We start from the raw sequence: 18,303 nt of genomic DNA on the forward strand, positions 1-18,303 counted from the left end.
AACAGCCTGATCATAATTTTGGGGAGAAATCCGCTTCCTCTAAACCCCCTTAATAAACCACAAGCTGAGCATAAAGGTGATCTGCTATGTTTTAAACATGGTAGTTGGAAAACAGGGCAATTTAAAGTCATCAGTGAGAGAAGAGTTAAATGGAATTGTACCATGGGGGCCCATTGTTGTGGCCACCTACCCATGACACTTGAAATGAAACTGAATGGAAAACCCTGGTGGAGCTGCAGTCTCTGAGAGCGCCACCCACAGGTTCCTCATCCGCTGCTCTAGAACCGGCTCCTCCAACCTGTTGTCCTTCAGATGTTGTCATATTACAACTCCCGCCATCCCTGACCACTGAGGTTGCTGGGGGAATTGGAATCCAAAACATCTGGAATGCACCAGGTTTCCTGAGGGCTGCCCCGGAAAAGATACCCAATTGCTTTCCCGACTGCATTATCACGATAACCTTTGCGCAAGTAATCTAAATAAACCACTCCTAAAGGCAAAACATGACAACCACCTACATTTAAGAGACACTTCAGATTCATCGGGATTATCGGCATTAGCCAGATTAGTTTCATCTGGGACTTGCAGCGCATTGTTTTGGTCATGATTGGTTGGCTCCAAGCTGCACGAGGCATTTGTTGTTGACACTGTGGTCCCAGTTAGATCAATTACATTGCCTAAGAAGCAGGTTAGGAAACAATACAATGAATTAGCTCGCATTAATCTGATCACTAAACACAAGAAAATATGAGGAAGGGAAAGTAAATGCAGCAGAGGTGCAGCCCTAGCAAGTTAGTTACATTAAAGGAGCTTGCGTTACACTGTGTTAATAGGGCTGAAGCATTTAGTCGATTAATCAAATTGAAACAAGTTGATTGATTACAGATGTAATCAAGGTGGTTTTTTTAATAATTAAAAAAACCCCACACAATTTGCTTTTAATATAAAAGAAACTAGAGGAAGTCAGCATCTTGAAAGAGGCAAAACCTTCATCCCTTTCACATGGACAGCAATGCCTTTTCCAAAATCGTGCCTGCTGCAAGAGGTGAATGAATCATCTAAACACAAATAATACCCTTTTACTTCAATTTTTAATTTTTTTTCATAGATTCACATTTAATTTATTAATCGACTACTGTTTATTTAATTGCATGACAGCCCTACAGATATTAGATTGTATGCATGTTTGAACTTGAGTTGTGACTATATTTTGATCTTACTGCTCAGAATTACCACCAGCATGGTGACTGGGAAATAAGCCTTCTTCCCTACTGCAGAGTGAAATGACAGTATTAAATAGTTGTGTTTTAAAAAACCCCCACTCAAACTGGATGCATTGCAGACAATAGAGACTCAGTTAAGACTGGTAAAGAAAAAGCGATCTGTATGCGTTGTGTGTGCCACATACAATATTGGGCCACCAGATGACGACAGGGCGTCCCATTTTTCTCTACATGTTTTCCCTGTTCAAATTAACAACGCTTTAAACTCAAGTTCAAACATGCAAACAGTGTGTCTAGATCCAGCCCAAATGTAGCTGTAGGGGGAGCTACAAGCAAAGCTGTTCTAAGTTACGTCTGTTAATGTTTGCAAAGAAATGATCCTTCAACAGGCTGCTGAAGCAAAAACCATTATTAGCTGTTTTTCTTAACCCCCTTGGGGTCTTTTAAAAACCGTATGTGTGGCAAGTGACTCTCAGCAGGAGCAATGGCGATGGGAATGGAATTCTGTGGCCATGCTAGTGGCTAGACCTATGCCTGTCTTTCACTAAATGACACATGGAAAAATTACCTGTTGGAGACGGTGCTTCTGAGTAACTTCCTTTGATGGTGCCTTCTGCATGAATCGATTCTGCAGACTCTGATCCTGAAATGTTAATGCAGTTTAGAATACTAGAGGAAACATTTCCTATTCTAACATACTTTAAATACAAACCTATATACATAGACATGGTCTAAAATTTATAGAGTGGGGGGAATAACCTGAATAAATTTTGTCAAAGATGAACAGGCATGAAAAATTGTCAGTTTTCTATTTCTCTTGTGGGACATTCCTACTTTTCTTTCCTGAACACGTTATATGATGAGTCTCCTCTGACTCACTCTCTCTCTCTCTCTCTCTCTCTCTCTCTCTCTCTCTCTCTCTCTCGTGTGTGTGTGTGTTTTTAACCTAGACGCCATTACTCCCCAAAAGAGCAAAACCGCCTCAAGATTAAGCTGTGAATTCATAAATAATATAACCTAACCTAATTTGTGTTGTAAAGATTACCTGTCTCAATGCTGTTGTCACTTTGGCCTTGCAATTTTCTGGGAGGTGGCGTTGGGGCTTTGCGCTTTGCTCGCCTCAGAGAAGAATTGACGGAAGATGTGCCACTGAGCTGAAGAGAGCCTGTCCTCACTATTCCTATTCCCGAAAGTCCCTGGGGAATTGGGGGAGGGTAGGAAAAACAAACAAACAAACATCAACGATGCAGCAAAAAGATTAGTAATTTGCAGAAGCAAAAATGTGAATGTAATGAACAATTCAGCAGCCCCATAACAGACACTTAACATTTCTCATAAGTGAATCAGAAATCCAGTTCAGACATAATGCTAAAAATTGGTGGCTGAACGATGGTTTAGCACAGCCTTCCCTAGCCAGTGGTCAGGGATTATGGGAAAAGCAGTCTAATATCCCACGTGGCACTCTATTGGGAAAAGCAGCCTTATCATTATGAGAGTGAGATGTGGTGAGCCTTCAGGCAAAATTTTAATGTTTGATGTTTTATTGTGTTCTTAATATCCTGTTGGAAGCTGCCCAGAGTGGCTGGGGAGGCCCGGCCAGTTGGGCAGGGTATAAGTAATAAATTATTATTATTATTATTATTATTATTATTATTATTATTATTATTATTAAATTGCTCCTTTAAAAAAAATGTTCTTTCGTGACTTTTAACTGGAGAGCTAACTTAGGAAGCAGAAAAAGAAAATGCCACAAAACCAGTAATCTCCTGTTGCAATACCAATGAGAGTTAGCAATTTCCAGTGTGATGCAGCAAGTGTCCTTATGAACCAAACATTCAGTTATCAGAGACTTAACTTCTCGCAAACAACTTCTGCATGGACAGAATTCTCCATCACCGCCCACCATCCAAAAAATAATAAAAAAATCCCTGCATATAAAACTCATGTCAGTGAGAAGTGTAGTTTTTCCTTTCTCTCTGAATTCCCTCTATGTGAGATAGGTGGATGGATGGATAGATGAGCATTTAAACATGTAAACTCTCCCCCCCCTTTTTTCCAATGTGAAGAAGAACAGTTCAGGCACAGTTACCCCCTCATTTGCTCTTTGTGAGAGTTGCGCCCATTTGTTACTTGGAAACAAGCACCAAGGCTTGCACTAAGATTCTTCTTGGCTCCGAAATTTAGAACAAACACTCAAAATGTCAGCAAACTTGAATGTTACAAAGCAACTTTTATTTATTTTTATTTTCTGCTACTGCCCAGTCTAGCAGGTTGGAGAAACTAAGAAGGTAACCAAAGTCTTATATTTTCCATTTAAAAATAGTTAAGACTGCAATAAATGACACAGTAGAGTCAGTGTTTGTTTTTGGCTGGTTTTTTTCCCTTGCTGTTGTCTGATATTACCGTTCTGGCATGGATAAACAGCCGCACTTTTATCAGAATTGAGCAAATTGTTCAGTTTGGACAAGGACGCTTCAGTAATCTACTATAAAGGCAATGCAGCAAGAGACGTTTTGTTCGCTTTCTCCTATCTAACAACAGATTGTTAGTGCGCTGTCAAAACTTTGTGAAAAGGCTTCATTCCAAACAAGAGGGATGGAGGCAGGGCTATTGCCAGACTTCAGGAAGCCCTCAGCAAAATCCAGTCAACGGGCTCCCCAAAAACCAATTCCCCCACCAGCCACTGGATTCCCCTGGATCCCTATAGTGCTACCATCCTCCTCTTTCCTCTTGATCACCCTTGTCCCAAGAAAGAGCCAAGGAAGAGCCAGCCACTCCGGTCTAAGTTGGTAAGGAAAATGCCTCTGCCACCACAATGGTTTGTTGCAACAACTAGAAATACTTCTTTATACTAGCTTTTTTTTTTTTTTTTTTTTTAAAAACTACATTCAAAAGGCCTTTCTAGCTGTCACAGCAGCATGGACATTTTCCAAATCACGATTCCTAGAATGCCTTCCTCAAAACCCACCTGAGGCAGCAGGTAGAGGAAGAAGAGGTAGCCAACTAAGGATGTGCACAACAAACCAAGAAATTACTGTGGGATCCTTTCTCAGGGCAAGCCTGCTTCCCCCATCCTCTGACAAGATACACTCAGAAATGATTGTGCTGTCAATTTTGCCCCCCACCCATACTTCATCATCTGTTCTTACATGTTCCAAGACGGGCAGAACACCTCAGGCCCACTGGACAAACGTGGCCTCCCCAACCTCTCTATCTGACCCTCAGGCCTCACCCCTTCCCAAGTTACAGCCTTTCCAATCCTGCTCCTGAATTCCTCCTGTCTGCCTGGAATTTGTGTTACAACTCTTTCTTGCCTGGAGGTGTGGGTTGGCGTTTAAAAGCTTCTGGCTTGTGTGTAGCTGGAATATTGTTCAAAGGTAGAAGTTATTCAGTTACAGTGGTACCTCTGGATACGTACTTAATTTGTTCCGGAGGTCCGTTCTTAACCTGAAACTATTCTTAAGCTGAAGCGCCACTTTAGCTAATGGGGCCTCCTGCTGCTGCCGCGCCGTCCCTGCCCAATTTCTGTTCTCATCCTGAAGCAAAGTTCTTAACCCGAGGTACAATTTCTGGGTTAGCAGAGTCTGTAACCTGAAGCGTATGTAACCTGAAGCGTATGTAACCCGAGGTACCACTGTACTTCACCAACTTTGCCTCTGGCTCTGACCATTACAGGCATTTACTGCTGCAATGAGATTTATGGGGAAACCTTTTAAGAAGAAGCAGGAGATTATTGGCCTGGGTCCCAACTTGCACTCATGGAGTGAGACTTTCCATGCTTCTGTTGTCTTAATACAGTTGTATCTAGGAAGTCGAACGTCTTGCGAGTCGAACGTTTTAGCTCCCAAACGCTGCAAACCCGGAAGTGAGTGTTCTGGTTTGTGAACGTTCTTTGGAACTCGAATGTCCGTCACAGCTTCCGATTGGCTGCAGGAGCTTCCTGCAGCTAATCGGAAGCCGCACCTTGGTTCCTGGATGTTCTGGAAGTCAAAGAGACTTCTGGAATGGATTCCATTCGACTTCTGAGGTACGACTGTAATTGTTTCAGGTATGCTATCTTCCAAGATGATGCCTCCAAAATACTAAAACCAAAATTGCATGTAACACTGAAGAGAAACAAACCATGCATGTTGGTTCATGTGCAATGCTAAGCCAGCCATTCTATGGTTTGTTTCCCGGGTCTACAAAATAGGGAGAAAAATGGAAACTGCTCTAGCATGACTAATCTCAATAGGCTTCTATGCCCAGAATTTTTACTTTCGTTGCTGTTACTGCTATGTGTTTTTTTTTTACTATGGCCCAAATTTGCCAAACTTCAGACATTTACACACTGAAAAGAAGAGGGGGGAAAGACCCCGTCGTCTTATTTTATATTTGGAGCACATTATATTTGGACCAGTAACTTTTCTCAGAATGAGGATCTTCTCACCAAGATGCAAAATCCCAAACCTCTGTTGAACAGCACACTCTGGTGGCTACTACTTAACAGAAAATAAATTCCTGTGTTATTCTTGATTTGAGTAAAAACAATATTAACTGAAGGGCCTTGCATCCAATTCATCTCTTGGGCCTGTTCTGTTCTTCATCTTCCTAGCATGCTCATAGGCTAACGTATTAGAAACAATGGCTTTCATTCTCAATTCAAAGTCATGTCTGAAACACAAATATGCAGTGCTCCAATTTGCACTGCCACATTTAGCTTTGAACTTTAATTGGAATTCACAACTGACAATCTGTGCTTTACCAAGATATTACCCACTGCATTAATTTTCCCCAAAACTGTGCTAGAATAAGTTCAGCACATATTGGGATTTATAGATAGATTTGACCTGGCAGCCTGCTTCATAACTTCATTAAAATGCATTATTACACAAGCAGGCAATTTTATTAAGATAAAAACATGAGTTTTGAACATCCATGTTCTTTCAGTAAGGAAAATTTAAATTTCCTTAAGGCTCTAACTTGTTCATCATAACACAAAGATTTGAACTGTTAAGGAACACTTTTCTCAGTAACAGATTTAACTGCATTTTTAAAATAAAGGGCTAAGAAAGGCAATTTGGTAGTGACATAAAATGTCAAACCCTTCTCCAGTTACTGAATATGTTAATGCGAATCATAATTTCCCCATATTTAATGCAAGTTTAAAGACTATCAGTTCAGTAGAAAACGGAGGGTTCCAATTCCAATTTGTTATTAACATGTTTTAAAAGAAGCTTTTTTCCCCAAAAAAGGTTTTTTTTTTTAATAGAACGAGTGGCTGCACTTAAAAGCACTGATGCTTAAACTTGCTTCAAATTATCTCAATAGCAGGATTTAGTATTACTGAACAATGTCGGACTTCCACCAAAAGATTAATTTTAATTTCCAAACTCAACTTTTAAAAGGACCCCTTTGAAAATAACTGACTAGCCTTTTCACTTAATGTAACATGCCCCTCCCTAAGCATAGTGTAGACATACATCCCACCTATTTCAATTCAAGCTATTTCAAAGCATGGCTGAGTTAGATTTAATTTACACTTTCCCAGTGCAGCAACTGCTTTCCCAAGTGATCTCTTGTCATACTGGCAAAGTGCTCAGCTGGTGGGTAAAGGTAAAAGGTAAAGGACCCCTGGACGGTTAAGCCCAATCAAAGGCAACTATGGGGTGCGGCGCTTATTTCGTTTTCAGGCTGAGGGAGCTGGTGTTTGTCCACAGACAACTTTCCAGTTCATGTGGCCAGCATGACTAAACTGCTTCTGGCGCAATGGAACACTGTGACGGAAGCCAGAGTGCACGGAAATGCCATCTACCCTCTCGCTACAGTGGTACCTATTTATCTACTTGCATTGGTGTGCTTTTGAACTGCTAGGTTGGCAGGAGCTGGGACAAAACAACGGGAGCTCACTCTGTCACAGGTATTCAAACCACCGACCTTCTGATCGGCAAGCCCAAGAGGCTGAGTGGTTTAGACCACAGCGCCACCTACATCCCCCTTTTTACATGTGATGTGGCATGGAATGTGACCACAAAGGAAACTGGTTTCGAGGCCACGGCAATTCCAGAGACGGCCTATAAATTAGGCTCAAAATTGTGGTCTGCTGCAATTTATTCAGAATATATAAAGCAATAAATGTTCTTGCTTATCTGTTCTGTAGCTAAACAGAAGTTGCTCTGGTATTATTCTCACAGCGGAAATTTAAAGGAAGGACGAGACTTTTGACAACCAACCTTATCAGTTTCATCCACACTGCTGGATTTCACCACGCATGTCATGGGTCTGCCCTGGGTTTGTGCAAGATCCTGGGGCACACTCTGGGAAGCAGGCATTGGAGGCAAGGGCGCTCGTCGCTTCTTCGGCATTTCAGAGGGAAGGGTATTTGAGTCATACTGCTTGGAGATTGTATTAGCTCTCATGCCAAAGGTTGGTCTTGGCTTATTCATTAATGGAGTTGCAGGAGCGCTGGCAGTCTTTTGAGAAGGGGGAAAGAGGTCAACAATTAAAAAATAATCTGAATAGATTTTAGCCAATGTACTTCTCTAAACGAGGGGTTCTCAACCTTCATTATAGGACTTAATTCAAATTTACCATTACCAGAACAGAAGTTATTTCTCCGAGGGAAGATCCTAGGGTTACTACAGTAATCGGAGTACAGGTACCATTTGAATGAGGGTGGGTGGGTGGGTGGGTGGGTGTGGGTGTGGGTTGTTGCCACTCAGTCATCAGCCAGCCTTGAGAGTACAGTTTTCTTTATTCAGGGAGAATATTAAGCCTCCACAACTGTAACCTACAAGTATCTAAGGATGAAACAGATCGAAGTGAGAATAGGGCCTTTAGGCCATGCAGGACGACATTATCTTTAGGCCGCAATGCTAAAAACACTTACTCAGTACTAAATGCCATTTAAAACAATGGCACTTATTTCTGAGTAGCCATGTGTATGATTGCACTGTTCAATCTTCTAAGGAAATACTTCCTGGAACAAAAAAAAAACCCCTCATGAAATATATTGAGTGAAATACGATCAATCCACAAAAAAGAGGGCACACAGTTTCATGGCAGAAACTGAAAAAAATGTCATGGGGCAGCTAGTTTAACAACACATTTTTATTGCCAGTCCAGATTAACTTTGAGAAGGCAGAAAAGATGTTGGAGTCTGCTTTCTCCTAGCAACTGTCTGGATCAAAAGTGAACTGTAGAGGATCCAATTGTAGGGAATTTCTATCATACATTAATATTTGTAACTTATGTTGTCTTACCTGTTCTCGTTTCTTCTTGCTCCTCTGAAAAAAGCTGAAGAATCCTTTGTTTTCTTTTTCCTTCAAAATATCTGAATTTTGCGAGTTTTGGCAAGAGTCTACAAATAAAATACATTACTTGATGCCATCATTTACAGACTGTACTGTTTCTTTCCTTTCCTGCATCTCTATTTCTATTACAAAATATTTCTTTCAAAAAGAACATAATTTATAGAATACCATCTTCTCTCCTTTACATGATTCCCTTCCAGTGATCATAACTATTGGAAAACATTTCATTATGCAAGGTAAAAAACATAAAAGCTGCAAAGCACATTTAGTCTGATTTTAGTAGTATTTTTTTTCTTTTTAAAAAGAAAAGTCACTTTATTTATACCAAAAGTAAGATGTAATCTATGTATCTTTCCCAAGCAATTAAAAAGACAAAAGTAATAATGCAAAACCCCACGACCCTGACTGAAAATAAAACAATTCTTAAAATTGTTTTTTGTTTGCAATATTGTTTAGTTTGGAGTTTGCTTTTTTTTTTAAAAAAAGTTGCAAGTCACTTCAGGTGCCTGTGAGTAGCAAAGCAACCCATAAATATTTTAATAAACAAGGTAATAAACAAGTAATCTAGTTGAGGAAAATTCCTTTTCCATCCAAATACAGTGGTTCCTCGGGTTACATACGCTTCAGGTTACAGACTCTGCTAACCCAGAAATAGTACCTCGGGTTAAGAACTTTGCTTCAGGATGAGAACAGAAATCGCACGGCAGTGGCATGGCAGCAGCGGGAGGCCCCATTAGCTAAAGTGCTGCTTTAGGTTAAGAACAGTTTCAGGTTAAGAACAGACCTCCGAAACGAATTAAGTACGTAACCAGAGGTACCACTGTATAGTAGTGGATAAGCTTTTAAGTGTTTCCAAAAGTTTGTCACATGCATCTTTAGAGGTTTTGCAGATAAGCCCAAGTGAATGTAATATAGATAAATCCCACCTAATTGAAACAAATGTTTCAAGAAATACTATATAATGTTAACCTGCATAAGACAAGCCATGCTGTAATTCAAAGATGGCAAACCCACAGGCCAAATCCAGCCCATCTCAATCAAACTAGACTCCTTTCCTGGCCTCCAGAAAAATTTGGGTGCACCCTCTTCCTCTGTAGCCATTGCTAAGTGGTCTTACTGATCAGAAAATAGGAAAGAGTGCAATTTTCTGTTTCTTGAGAATGAAGACCTTTGCAATGCTGCCATTCACGACAAAAGAAATAACCCATTTTAATTCCCGGGTTTTTTTGTTTTTTTTTTAATAACTCTTCTGGTGCTGTTCAGTGAGTATTCATGGGCTATTCTAAGTTAGGAGGACTTGCATCCCATACCAAAATCTGTGTTGTTTACTCTTCTAACAACAATTCAGACAAATCTCATTCATATTAGAAGATACTTGTTTGTCCTAATACTTGTTTAACTGGGAATGCCTGTGTTTAAGAATATTACATCTTTCACTCTGAGGTAGGTACAAACTCACCCTGTAAAGATGAAAAGCTGAATTCAGCAGTCGGTGTGACTAGAGAGATGGAGAGGGGAGGAAGATGAAAACTTAATTATAGTGACAATGCTTCCCAAATAACTCCTTCATCACAGTCTCAAGCAAAGGAACCAAAGGCAAGTTCTCAAAATGCAGAAGTGTGTGAAGTGATCCCTTCTATCAAATTTCACCCGGAAAGAAAGAAAACATTGTAATTTAAGCCTGGATGGCCAACTGGGCAGATAAGGCACCTGGCTCTCTGCCCCCGGAGGTACCTCTAAATTTGGAAGTTTCTAATTTGGAAGTATTAAAAACAAATGAAATTCACCAGATCTATCCATCTAAAAATAGTGGTATCCATTGGCATACGACCAGACCAAACTGTCAGACCCAAATGCTTCATAGGAAATAAATCATGAAATGAAGGGCTGATTAGACGTAAACTTTTTAAGAATAAAAGCTAGAATTCTAAGTACAAAAGCAAGGAACATGCAGGTGATATTAACCACCACTTCAGACGCTGGCATACTGTATTTGTAAATTTAATATTTACTTTTTACTGTATAAATTGCCCCTCCTAAAAATTTCTACCATGCACAAATCTCTTGCAGGATATAACAAAACCATGCTTTTGAGAGCTGTTTTTTGCTGTTTCTTCCTCAGCTGTAAAAGTAATTAACAATTGTTATTAGTAAAACGTTCATAGTTTTAAAAAATACAGTACCATTCAGTTCTAAGTATGTCAGTATTTGGAAAATGGAATTCAGAGGCAATTTTGTCTTTTTTTTTTTTATTTCAAACATGGGACTCAAAACTGAGACCTGAAAATTATTTAAAAAAATTACACTGGTATTATGAAGATAGCTACACAATATTAATATAAAATGGGCTTCTAACATTTGGTTTATTAACTTGCTTTTAAAAAAAATCTATTGCCGTTTAAAAATTTTGAACAGCGGTATGTGACGATGGAATGAAGAGGGCAATCTATATAACTAAGTTTATAACAAACACTTTGTTTTGGAAATGGATACATCATTTCTAACTGCTAACTTGTTCATGCTGCCTGAAGGTAAATTAATGTAAGCTCTTATTTCGGTGTCTATTTGGCTCCATCTAGAATTATCCAATAAACTAGTCTAGAACTCACACCATGATCAAAAGAACTTTAAAAGGACAAACTTAACAAGATAAATTAAACGTCTCCCTTGTCCAAGGGCAGTAAACAAAATGAAAATGGGTGCTTACCCCTCAAATTAATAGCTTCCATGATGAAAGGCTTCAGTAACTTCTGTTTGAATTTTATTGAATGTTCAATAAGGGACCCAAAAATCCCTGATCTAAGCAGGCCAGAATACTTAACCGAAACAAAAACACAAAAAGTGACACACCCATATATTGAGGAGGTATGTAAGACAAGAGCAGACCTACCCAGTTTCTGTACATGTGGCCTGTCCAGAGTGGAGGCAGGAAACCCGTTTATCTGTCAACCTATTTATCTGAACAACCCATTTATCTTAAAGTATTTGAACAAACATAGGAACATAGGTAAAGGTAAAGGGACCCCTGACCATTAGGTCCAGTCGTGACCGACTCTGGGGTTGCGGCGCTCATCTCGCTTTATTGGCCGAGGGAGCCACTGTTCAGCTTCCAGGTCATGTGGCCAGCATGACTAAGCCGCTTCTGGCGAACCAGAGCAGCGCAGGGAAACACCGTTTACCTTCCCGCCGGAGCGGTACCTATTTATCTACTTGCACTTTGATGTGCTTTCGAACTGCTAGGTTGGCAGGAGCAGGGACCGAGCAACGGGAGCTCACCCTGTCGTAGGGATTCAAACCGCCGACCTTCTGATGGGCAAGTCCTAGGCTCTGTGGTTTAACCCACAGCGCCACCCACATCATAGGAACATAGGATGGGGCTTTTTACAGAGTCAGACCATGGGCCGATCTAGCTCAGTACTGTCTAGTAGCCTTGCTCAATATGGTGCCCTCCCAAATAGAAAGAAGAACCTGGTGCAGTGGCTAAGAAGCATCGAACTGGGAATTTGCCAGTGCGAATACTATGGCAGCTCTGAACTGAAAGGGGTTCGTGGCCACTTTTTCTGTGCCTCAGACGTACATCAGCAATTCAGAAATAATAATACTGGATCACATTACAAGGTCTTTGTAATGGTTACAGAAGGAATTCATGTAAGATAATTTGCACACCCCAAAGTATTATATCATCGGTTGTCATCAAGACTCTCTAAGTGCTGAAACTGTTGGAGAGAGAACAGAAAATTTGCTATTAGTCTTGATGAGGTATGGGGAGGCAGGCACAATATTGGTGCACCCTGCTCCCCACTGCAGGACAAGTAGAAATGGAAGCTTGTCCATTGGGATGAATGGGGCATTGTCTCAACTACTTCAACCCACCCATAGCCAGCCACGACCTCCCTGCCTTTTTACAACCAATTTAGGATGTAACATTGGCTGTCAGTTTCCTCCTCCTCATTTTCAGCACAGACCCTGTAGACGTCAGTAAGTCTGGGGACAAAAGTAGAATTAGTTGCCTCTGCCTGTCGCTGGCTCCGGTTCTGCTTACTCTCTCCCCTGCCTTCACACTATGAGCAGCAGTAGCAACTTTGGGTGGGCAATTCTGATTGAGAAAACAGTGCAAGGAGAAAAAAGAGAGTTGACAATCTCTTCCTCGGCCAGGTTGCTCCGACTGAGCCAATTCATCCCTGTGGCTAAAATATTTTTAAATGAATAAAACAAGATACCAAGTCATCGGTTTCTCACATCGATGCGGACTGAATGAATGCAGAACAAGTTAGTGAGTGCATGTAGGTTGTACTGCTTCTGAAGATATTTGCAGCATTAACTTTCAGGAATAGTTTTGGTAAGAGACCAGTTTATAAATCTTACCTCTGCTGACATCCATAGCATATAATTCTCTGAGCCCAAGCTCATTTAGGGATTTGGTCAAGTCAAGAGTTTCCTGAGATTGGTAAGTCTTCAGTAACAGAGTGTGTAAAGGGTCGAAGTCACATTTGCTGCAGATGATTTGCATGATATCTTGCAGTGGTGCATGAGGATTAACTCTGACAATAGTCTTCTGTGTCTTCTTGTAGTTTACAACGACTCTCACGGTTTGCTGAAACAAGGGGAATTTTTAAAACCGATTATAGTCTTTTGCTTTCTGAAAGACACTCAATCCATCAAGTGCATTGAGTTCATTGCTACTAATAACTTTCGCAAAACATTTCATGGGGCGGGGATGTAATAGAATTCTAATTTATACCCCATATTCTTCCAGCTCTTCTCAGTGTGAAATGAAGATTCGGCTTAGGCCACCCCTATTAAGATTCAAGACTTGGAAGAGGATATGAACAAGGCCTCCCCAAATTCAAATATCCCAAGGATTTGAACTCATGAACTGAATATGGCTCATGTGGTAGTGATGTCTTGCCCCTGGTTGTCAACACTTTCTCTGCTCTTCATAGAACTCACAGGGAATGAGAGACAGAGAACTGAGAATAAGTGAAAGGACTTTTTGCACTTGCTTAAGGCAAAACCCATGCACACCCCTCCTTAAAGCAGATCACAGCAGGTAGGAGCCCATGGAATGAAAACCTATCTCCCTCCCTAGGCAACCACTCAGCAATTCACCTCTGAACCCAGAGCAGTCACAAGGCATGCACTACCAAAGACAAATATAGGTTAATTTCCAGTGACTTTCATATGCAATTTTATGAACAAATTCTGAATGATGCTACTGCCTCCAAAAGCTTTAGAATTTAAATGAAAAGTATTTAGGAGGTAGAAAAAGTTTCTGTAAAATATCTCACCTCTGGGATGACAGGAGTAGGCTTCTTTTTATCCATCTGTTTTGGCTTTAAAATCACTTTGTCGACTTCAAGCATCCCAATGGGTGTATTTGGTTTGAATTTGATCTGCTTTTTCTCGACTGTCATCAGGTCTATGGTATGGCTGGCAGGATTCAAACGGTATTGTGCACAAAGGTATACCAGTAAGTCCATCATTGGTTTGCTGGAATAAAATGTTAATATGACTATAAATGGTTATTATATAATTTCCCCAAAGGTCATTAAGAAAGACTTGGTTGTGGTGGAGGTCTGGCTCTTGAAGACGCCCTTGCCTTGCTTGAACCAGAAGACAATTATGCACAGGCAGCTCCACGTTTGCATGCAGGATGCGATCCAGGTCACTGCAGGTGTCAGCCCGCCCCACCCCCACTCTGCCCCCTTGCAGGCCAAAAGCAGGGGTTGCACATGCCTTCGTTGTGTGCAAAATTATCATTCCCTGTACAGTACATTTCAGAAGATGTAGGCACTCTCAAGACTACCATATTTTTTTGCTCCATAAGACGCACCTATCCATGAGATGCACCTAGTTTTTAGAGGGGAAGCAAGAAAAAAAATATTCTGCACAAATTAAAGCAAGCAAAGCGAGAGCCGCTTACACGGCTTCTCTCCCGCTTTGCACAGCGCGGCGACTCCGGAGCAAGAGGAGGAGGAGGAGGAGACACCGGGACAGGTGCTTGGCTTGCTTTACAGCGAGGCGGGAGGGGGGATGGGCAAGCAAAGTGACAGCTGTGCAAAGCGGGACAGAAGCCATGTAAGCAGCTCTCGCTTTGCTTGCTCCCATCAGTCCCTCCTCCCAATTCACTGTGAAGCCAGCAGAGTCAGAGGCGCTGTGCAGCTCTTGCTGAAGTATTAGTATTCACAGCGAGCAGCGGACGGGAGCCATGGCTCTGGCTGCAGAGGCATCTCTCAGCTCGCGACTGCGGCGGTAGCTGAGGGATCCCTCTGCCGCCCAGTGCATTGCATTCACTCCATTTCCCCTTACTTTTTAGGAGGAAAAAAGTGTGTCTTATGGAGCGAAAAATACAGTAATTTATTTCATTGGGATTCAGCAGCGTCTGTAAGGCAAAAGCCACTTTCAACACTGTCGAGAAATAGTGCGGCACAGAGATATCGAACACTTTCGTAAGATTAAAACCCTGCAGAATGTCTCAGCGACTGTAAAAAATACAAGCAACATTCCTACTCAAGTTTAATCTACCGCACAGTAACGTTCAGCATAGAAGCTTTAAAGTTGCTCTTGGGTCAACCCTGATAATGAACAACAGAGATTATGATGAAATAATTTTTCCACCTCCTAATTGGAACAGCTTACACAACGCCTCCCTGAATTATAAAAAAGGGCCTTGTTGAACGCAAGGCTCAACAAAACATTTTACCAAAAACTACCAAACAGCCTAAGAGCCAAGAGTAACTTTAAAAAAGAAGAAAAAATATGCCTTCCACACTGCTTCCTCCCCTGTGACTGGTTGCTGTAGTGGGAATAGCAGGTCTCTTGACTACATTTCTGAAGGTTTATGGAGTTTGTGGCGCATTTGGCCTTGCATAGCAAGACAGTTCCACACTAGCCAATTGCAATAAACAGAATTTGTCTTCCTGAAATATTTTACCCAATCACTTACCGTAAACCTTATTTTTGTACGCAAGTATACAAAGAGCAAATCATATTATAAAATGAAACGATTCCCTCCTAAAACAGCTTCAGGAAGGGCAGGGGATGCAGAGACACAGCCCATTAAATAGTTAAGCACTGACTGGTGGTTACTTATTTAAAATGCTAGGACACATACCTAATTCCTGCTGGCTCATGAACAAGGACCACCCAGATATAACTAAAGACTAGTAAATACACATGCAGCTTTTCTTTGCTGTTTTACAGTCTAGTGAAAACAAACTAGTACTTTTACTACCGCAAACCCTGTATCAATTCTTGTAAGTCTTACCATGCTGAACTTAAATGACCTGTACAAAGGCTCCACTTAGAAGGGCTCCCAAATCACAATTCTTTTAAAAAGCTAAATTTGCCAAAATACCCAAACAAAATATTTTTTTCCGCCCAAAAAGCTATGATTCAGATTATATTTTTATTTCAACTGCCTGAGCAGAATTTCATTGCAAGTAAACATTCAATTCAATTAAGTAATTGTTTCATCGGTCTAAAATTCAAGCGTGAAAACATCAGTCACCAAATCCTGTATTTTGCACCAAACCTTTTTTTTCTATTTCAGCATCTATTCTGCAGTAAATACAAATTTTAAACTATTAACTGAAAGCAATGTTCCACCGGAATTGTAGCAGCCTGCCAATCATGTTTGCACATATTTTCAAGGGGGTTCCAGTATTTCAAATTAGGCTGCATTTTGGAAAATTACTTACTGGGTCCTATTCCTAAGTAAAATTCTGAGGAAGAAACACAGACAGCCAAACCTAACTACAGCAGCGACATCTGCAAATCCACTGGCCAGGGATATGTGATAAATAGAATACCTGGCACCACACAGATCATTACTGAAAGATCTAATTTCCACTAAAGTTTTGGAGCAGGTAAGAAACAGCAAGGATGACTCGCACGATGCCTTCCTTTCTCCACACACTACACAAATGAAAGAATACCCAAGCCCACCTTCCCAGAACTTTATTCAAGATGCTTTTCTTATGTAGCAGATGGCTTAAACAGCCATCATGTTTTACACCAATCTTCACAGGTTTTGCTGCAGATTTTAGCATCTAAAGAGTAATTTAGAGGTCCTTGAAGGACCAAACTCTTAAAAGGAAATAATCAGGGCAGATTTATAGGCAAGAAAATGTTTCTTTCACTTTTGTTGCTCATCGTTAATTATTACTGAGAACTGCCTCCACTTTCCCTCCCTGTTCTTTCAATTTTATCATTTTGGCCAATTTCCACAAACTAGAAAGAAGTGTGCATAAGCCCCCATATGCTGTTTTCTAAAGGCTCCAGGGACCTGTGCAAACTTTGCCCTAGCTCACAGGAACACACAGCTCAAGGAAGCTCTTGACCAAGACTTGGGAGCAACAGAGCTGTGTATCAGCCTGAGCTAAAGCTTAGGGCAAAGTTGCCTTACTCTCTGTAAGCCTTCTCTTTGGGCCATGTGACTGTGCCTCAACCCCACTCTCAGTCTTTCCTAGCCACGTGGAAGGAAGGTATTACATTTTCACTCAATCCAGCCAGAGAGTGTTTCCTAGAGTTTTGCCAGACAAGCTTAGCTTCCCTTTGCCTTGGCATTTCCCTGAGCTGTGCCCCACTGGATAGCTGAAGGGCTTCACTATTCCCCGAAGTCTTAAAAATCTGTCTTTGGGGACCTCTGGTTGAACTGCAATTAAGTTATCTAGGACAAAAAAAATGAAAGGAACAAAGCTCATTTAAACTAAAAAACAAAACAAAACAAATGTACATCGGCGCAAGATAACAAAATCATGTGGGCACAAACAGCTTGTTGGGTTTTTGGATCACAACATAGACATTATTGGATTTCCAGGTTCAACATCCAGGTTGAAATTAGTACGTGCTAAAGCACTTCTGCTGCAAAACAGCATGAATTCTTTCTTAAACGTACCTGCCATTAACAGTAGTAGACTTGATCACATCACCTGGGAGAACCACAGACAGCTCAATGTCTCTGTCGATTATGTTTTCTTTTTGCTCCATGGTGAAGTTAGTTAGTTCTGAATCATCAAAAGAAGAACAGTCAGTGATCCTTGTCTCAGATGGAGGACGAGGAGCTTTTGGCTTGGCTTTCCGTCTGAAATAGAACATAAATTTAACGCAATTAGGAAAAAGCGTATCAGCAGAACAGTACTGAACACTACAAGGAAGTGGGTAAAGGCTTCAGTGCTGGAGTCCTGGATGCAAGTGAGCTGTGCAGTTCCTGAGTTGTCTGCTAAATCCGAGGGAAACTCCCTGACCAAACTGAATTACCAGTACAGTGATCAAGCAATTCAAGGATTGTTTTGCAAAGCACCCCAAGGTTTCCTGAACAACTATGCTGGAATTGTCTCTCTCTCCCCCCCCACCCCCCGCCATTAAGCTCTTTCCCCCTCCTGGTTCACACAATTGCCTTTTCTTTGCAAAGCTGCACTTTAAGAAGTCAAGTTTATCTAAGAGTCCAGATCCTGACTTATTGTATTTGGGAATTCTCATTTGAATGCACAGGACTGTGATAAGATGGAACAGATATTGGTTCTTCAGGGTTTTCCCAGTCTGATTTTGGACATTCCTTTGCAAACTTCCCACTTTTTGGAAGCAAGGACAACTGTGATTGTGATGGTTGAGATATATATGAGACAGATATATTTAACCTTCTCCAAAGTGCATAATCAAACAATGCAGTATTTTTAAATTTCTCTCTACCCCTTTAATATTTGCTTTTCACAACATGTTACATGAAGATGGTAAGCTGAACATTACAGAAATATACTACAATCATATTAAAATCAGCTCTGCGT

The 18,303-nt window shown here is 40.9% G+C and overlaps 1 protein-coding gene across 11 annotated transcripts in view; it reads right to left on the reverse strand.

Annotated features, from left to right (window-relative positions):
• The window catches only part of COBLL1 (cordon-bleu WH2 repeat protein like 1), an 83,353-nt gene that overhangs the window by 9,519 nt on the left and 55,531 nt on the right, over positions 1–18,303 (reverse strand). For 6 of the 11 annotated variants that reach the window (XM_083704481.1, XM_083704483.1, XM_083704484.1 and 3 more), the window contains exons 2-10: positions 17,415–17,600; positions 13,804–14,005; positions 12,881–13,109; positions 9,975–10,013; positions 8,465–8,562; positions 7,436–7,675; positions 2,269–2,419; positions 1,792–1,866; positions 519–677 (exon numbers count right to left, since the gene is read on the reverse strand). In XM_083704481.1, coding sequence (XP_083560607.1) covers positions 519–677; positions 1,792–1,866; positions 2,269–2,419; positions 7,436–7,675; positions 8,465–8,562; positions 9,975–10,013; positions 12,881–13,109; positions 13,804–14,005; positions 17,415–17,600 — 1,379 coding nt within the window. The remainder of the gene's footprint in view (positions 1–518; positions 678–1,791; positions 1,867–2,268; positions 2,420–7,435; positions 7,676–8,464; positions 8,563–9,974; positions 10,014–12,880; positions 13,110–13,803; positions 14,006–17,414; positions 17,601–18,303) is intronic. The other 5 variants (XM_083704487.1, XM_083704480.1, XM_083704488.1 and 2 more) reach the window with 1 other exon arrangement.

Source organism: Podarcis gaigeae, assembly GCF_964106915.1.
Source record: "Podarcis gaigeae genome assembly, chromosome: 1".
NCBI lineage: Eukaryota > Metazoa > Chordata > Lepidosauria > Squamata > Lacertidae > Podarcis > Podarcis gaigeae.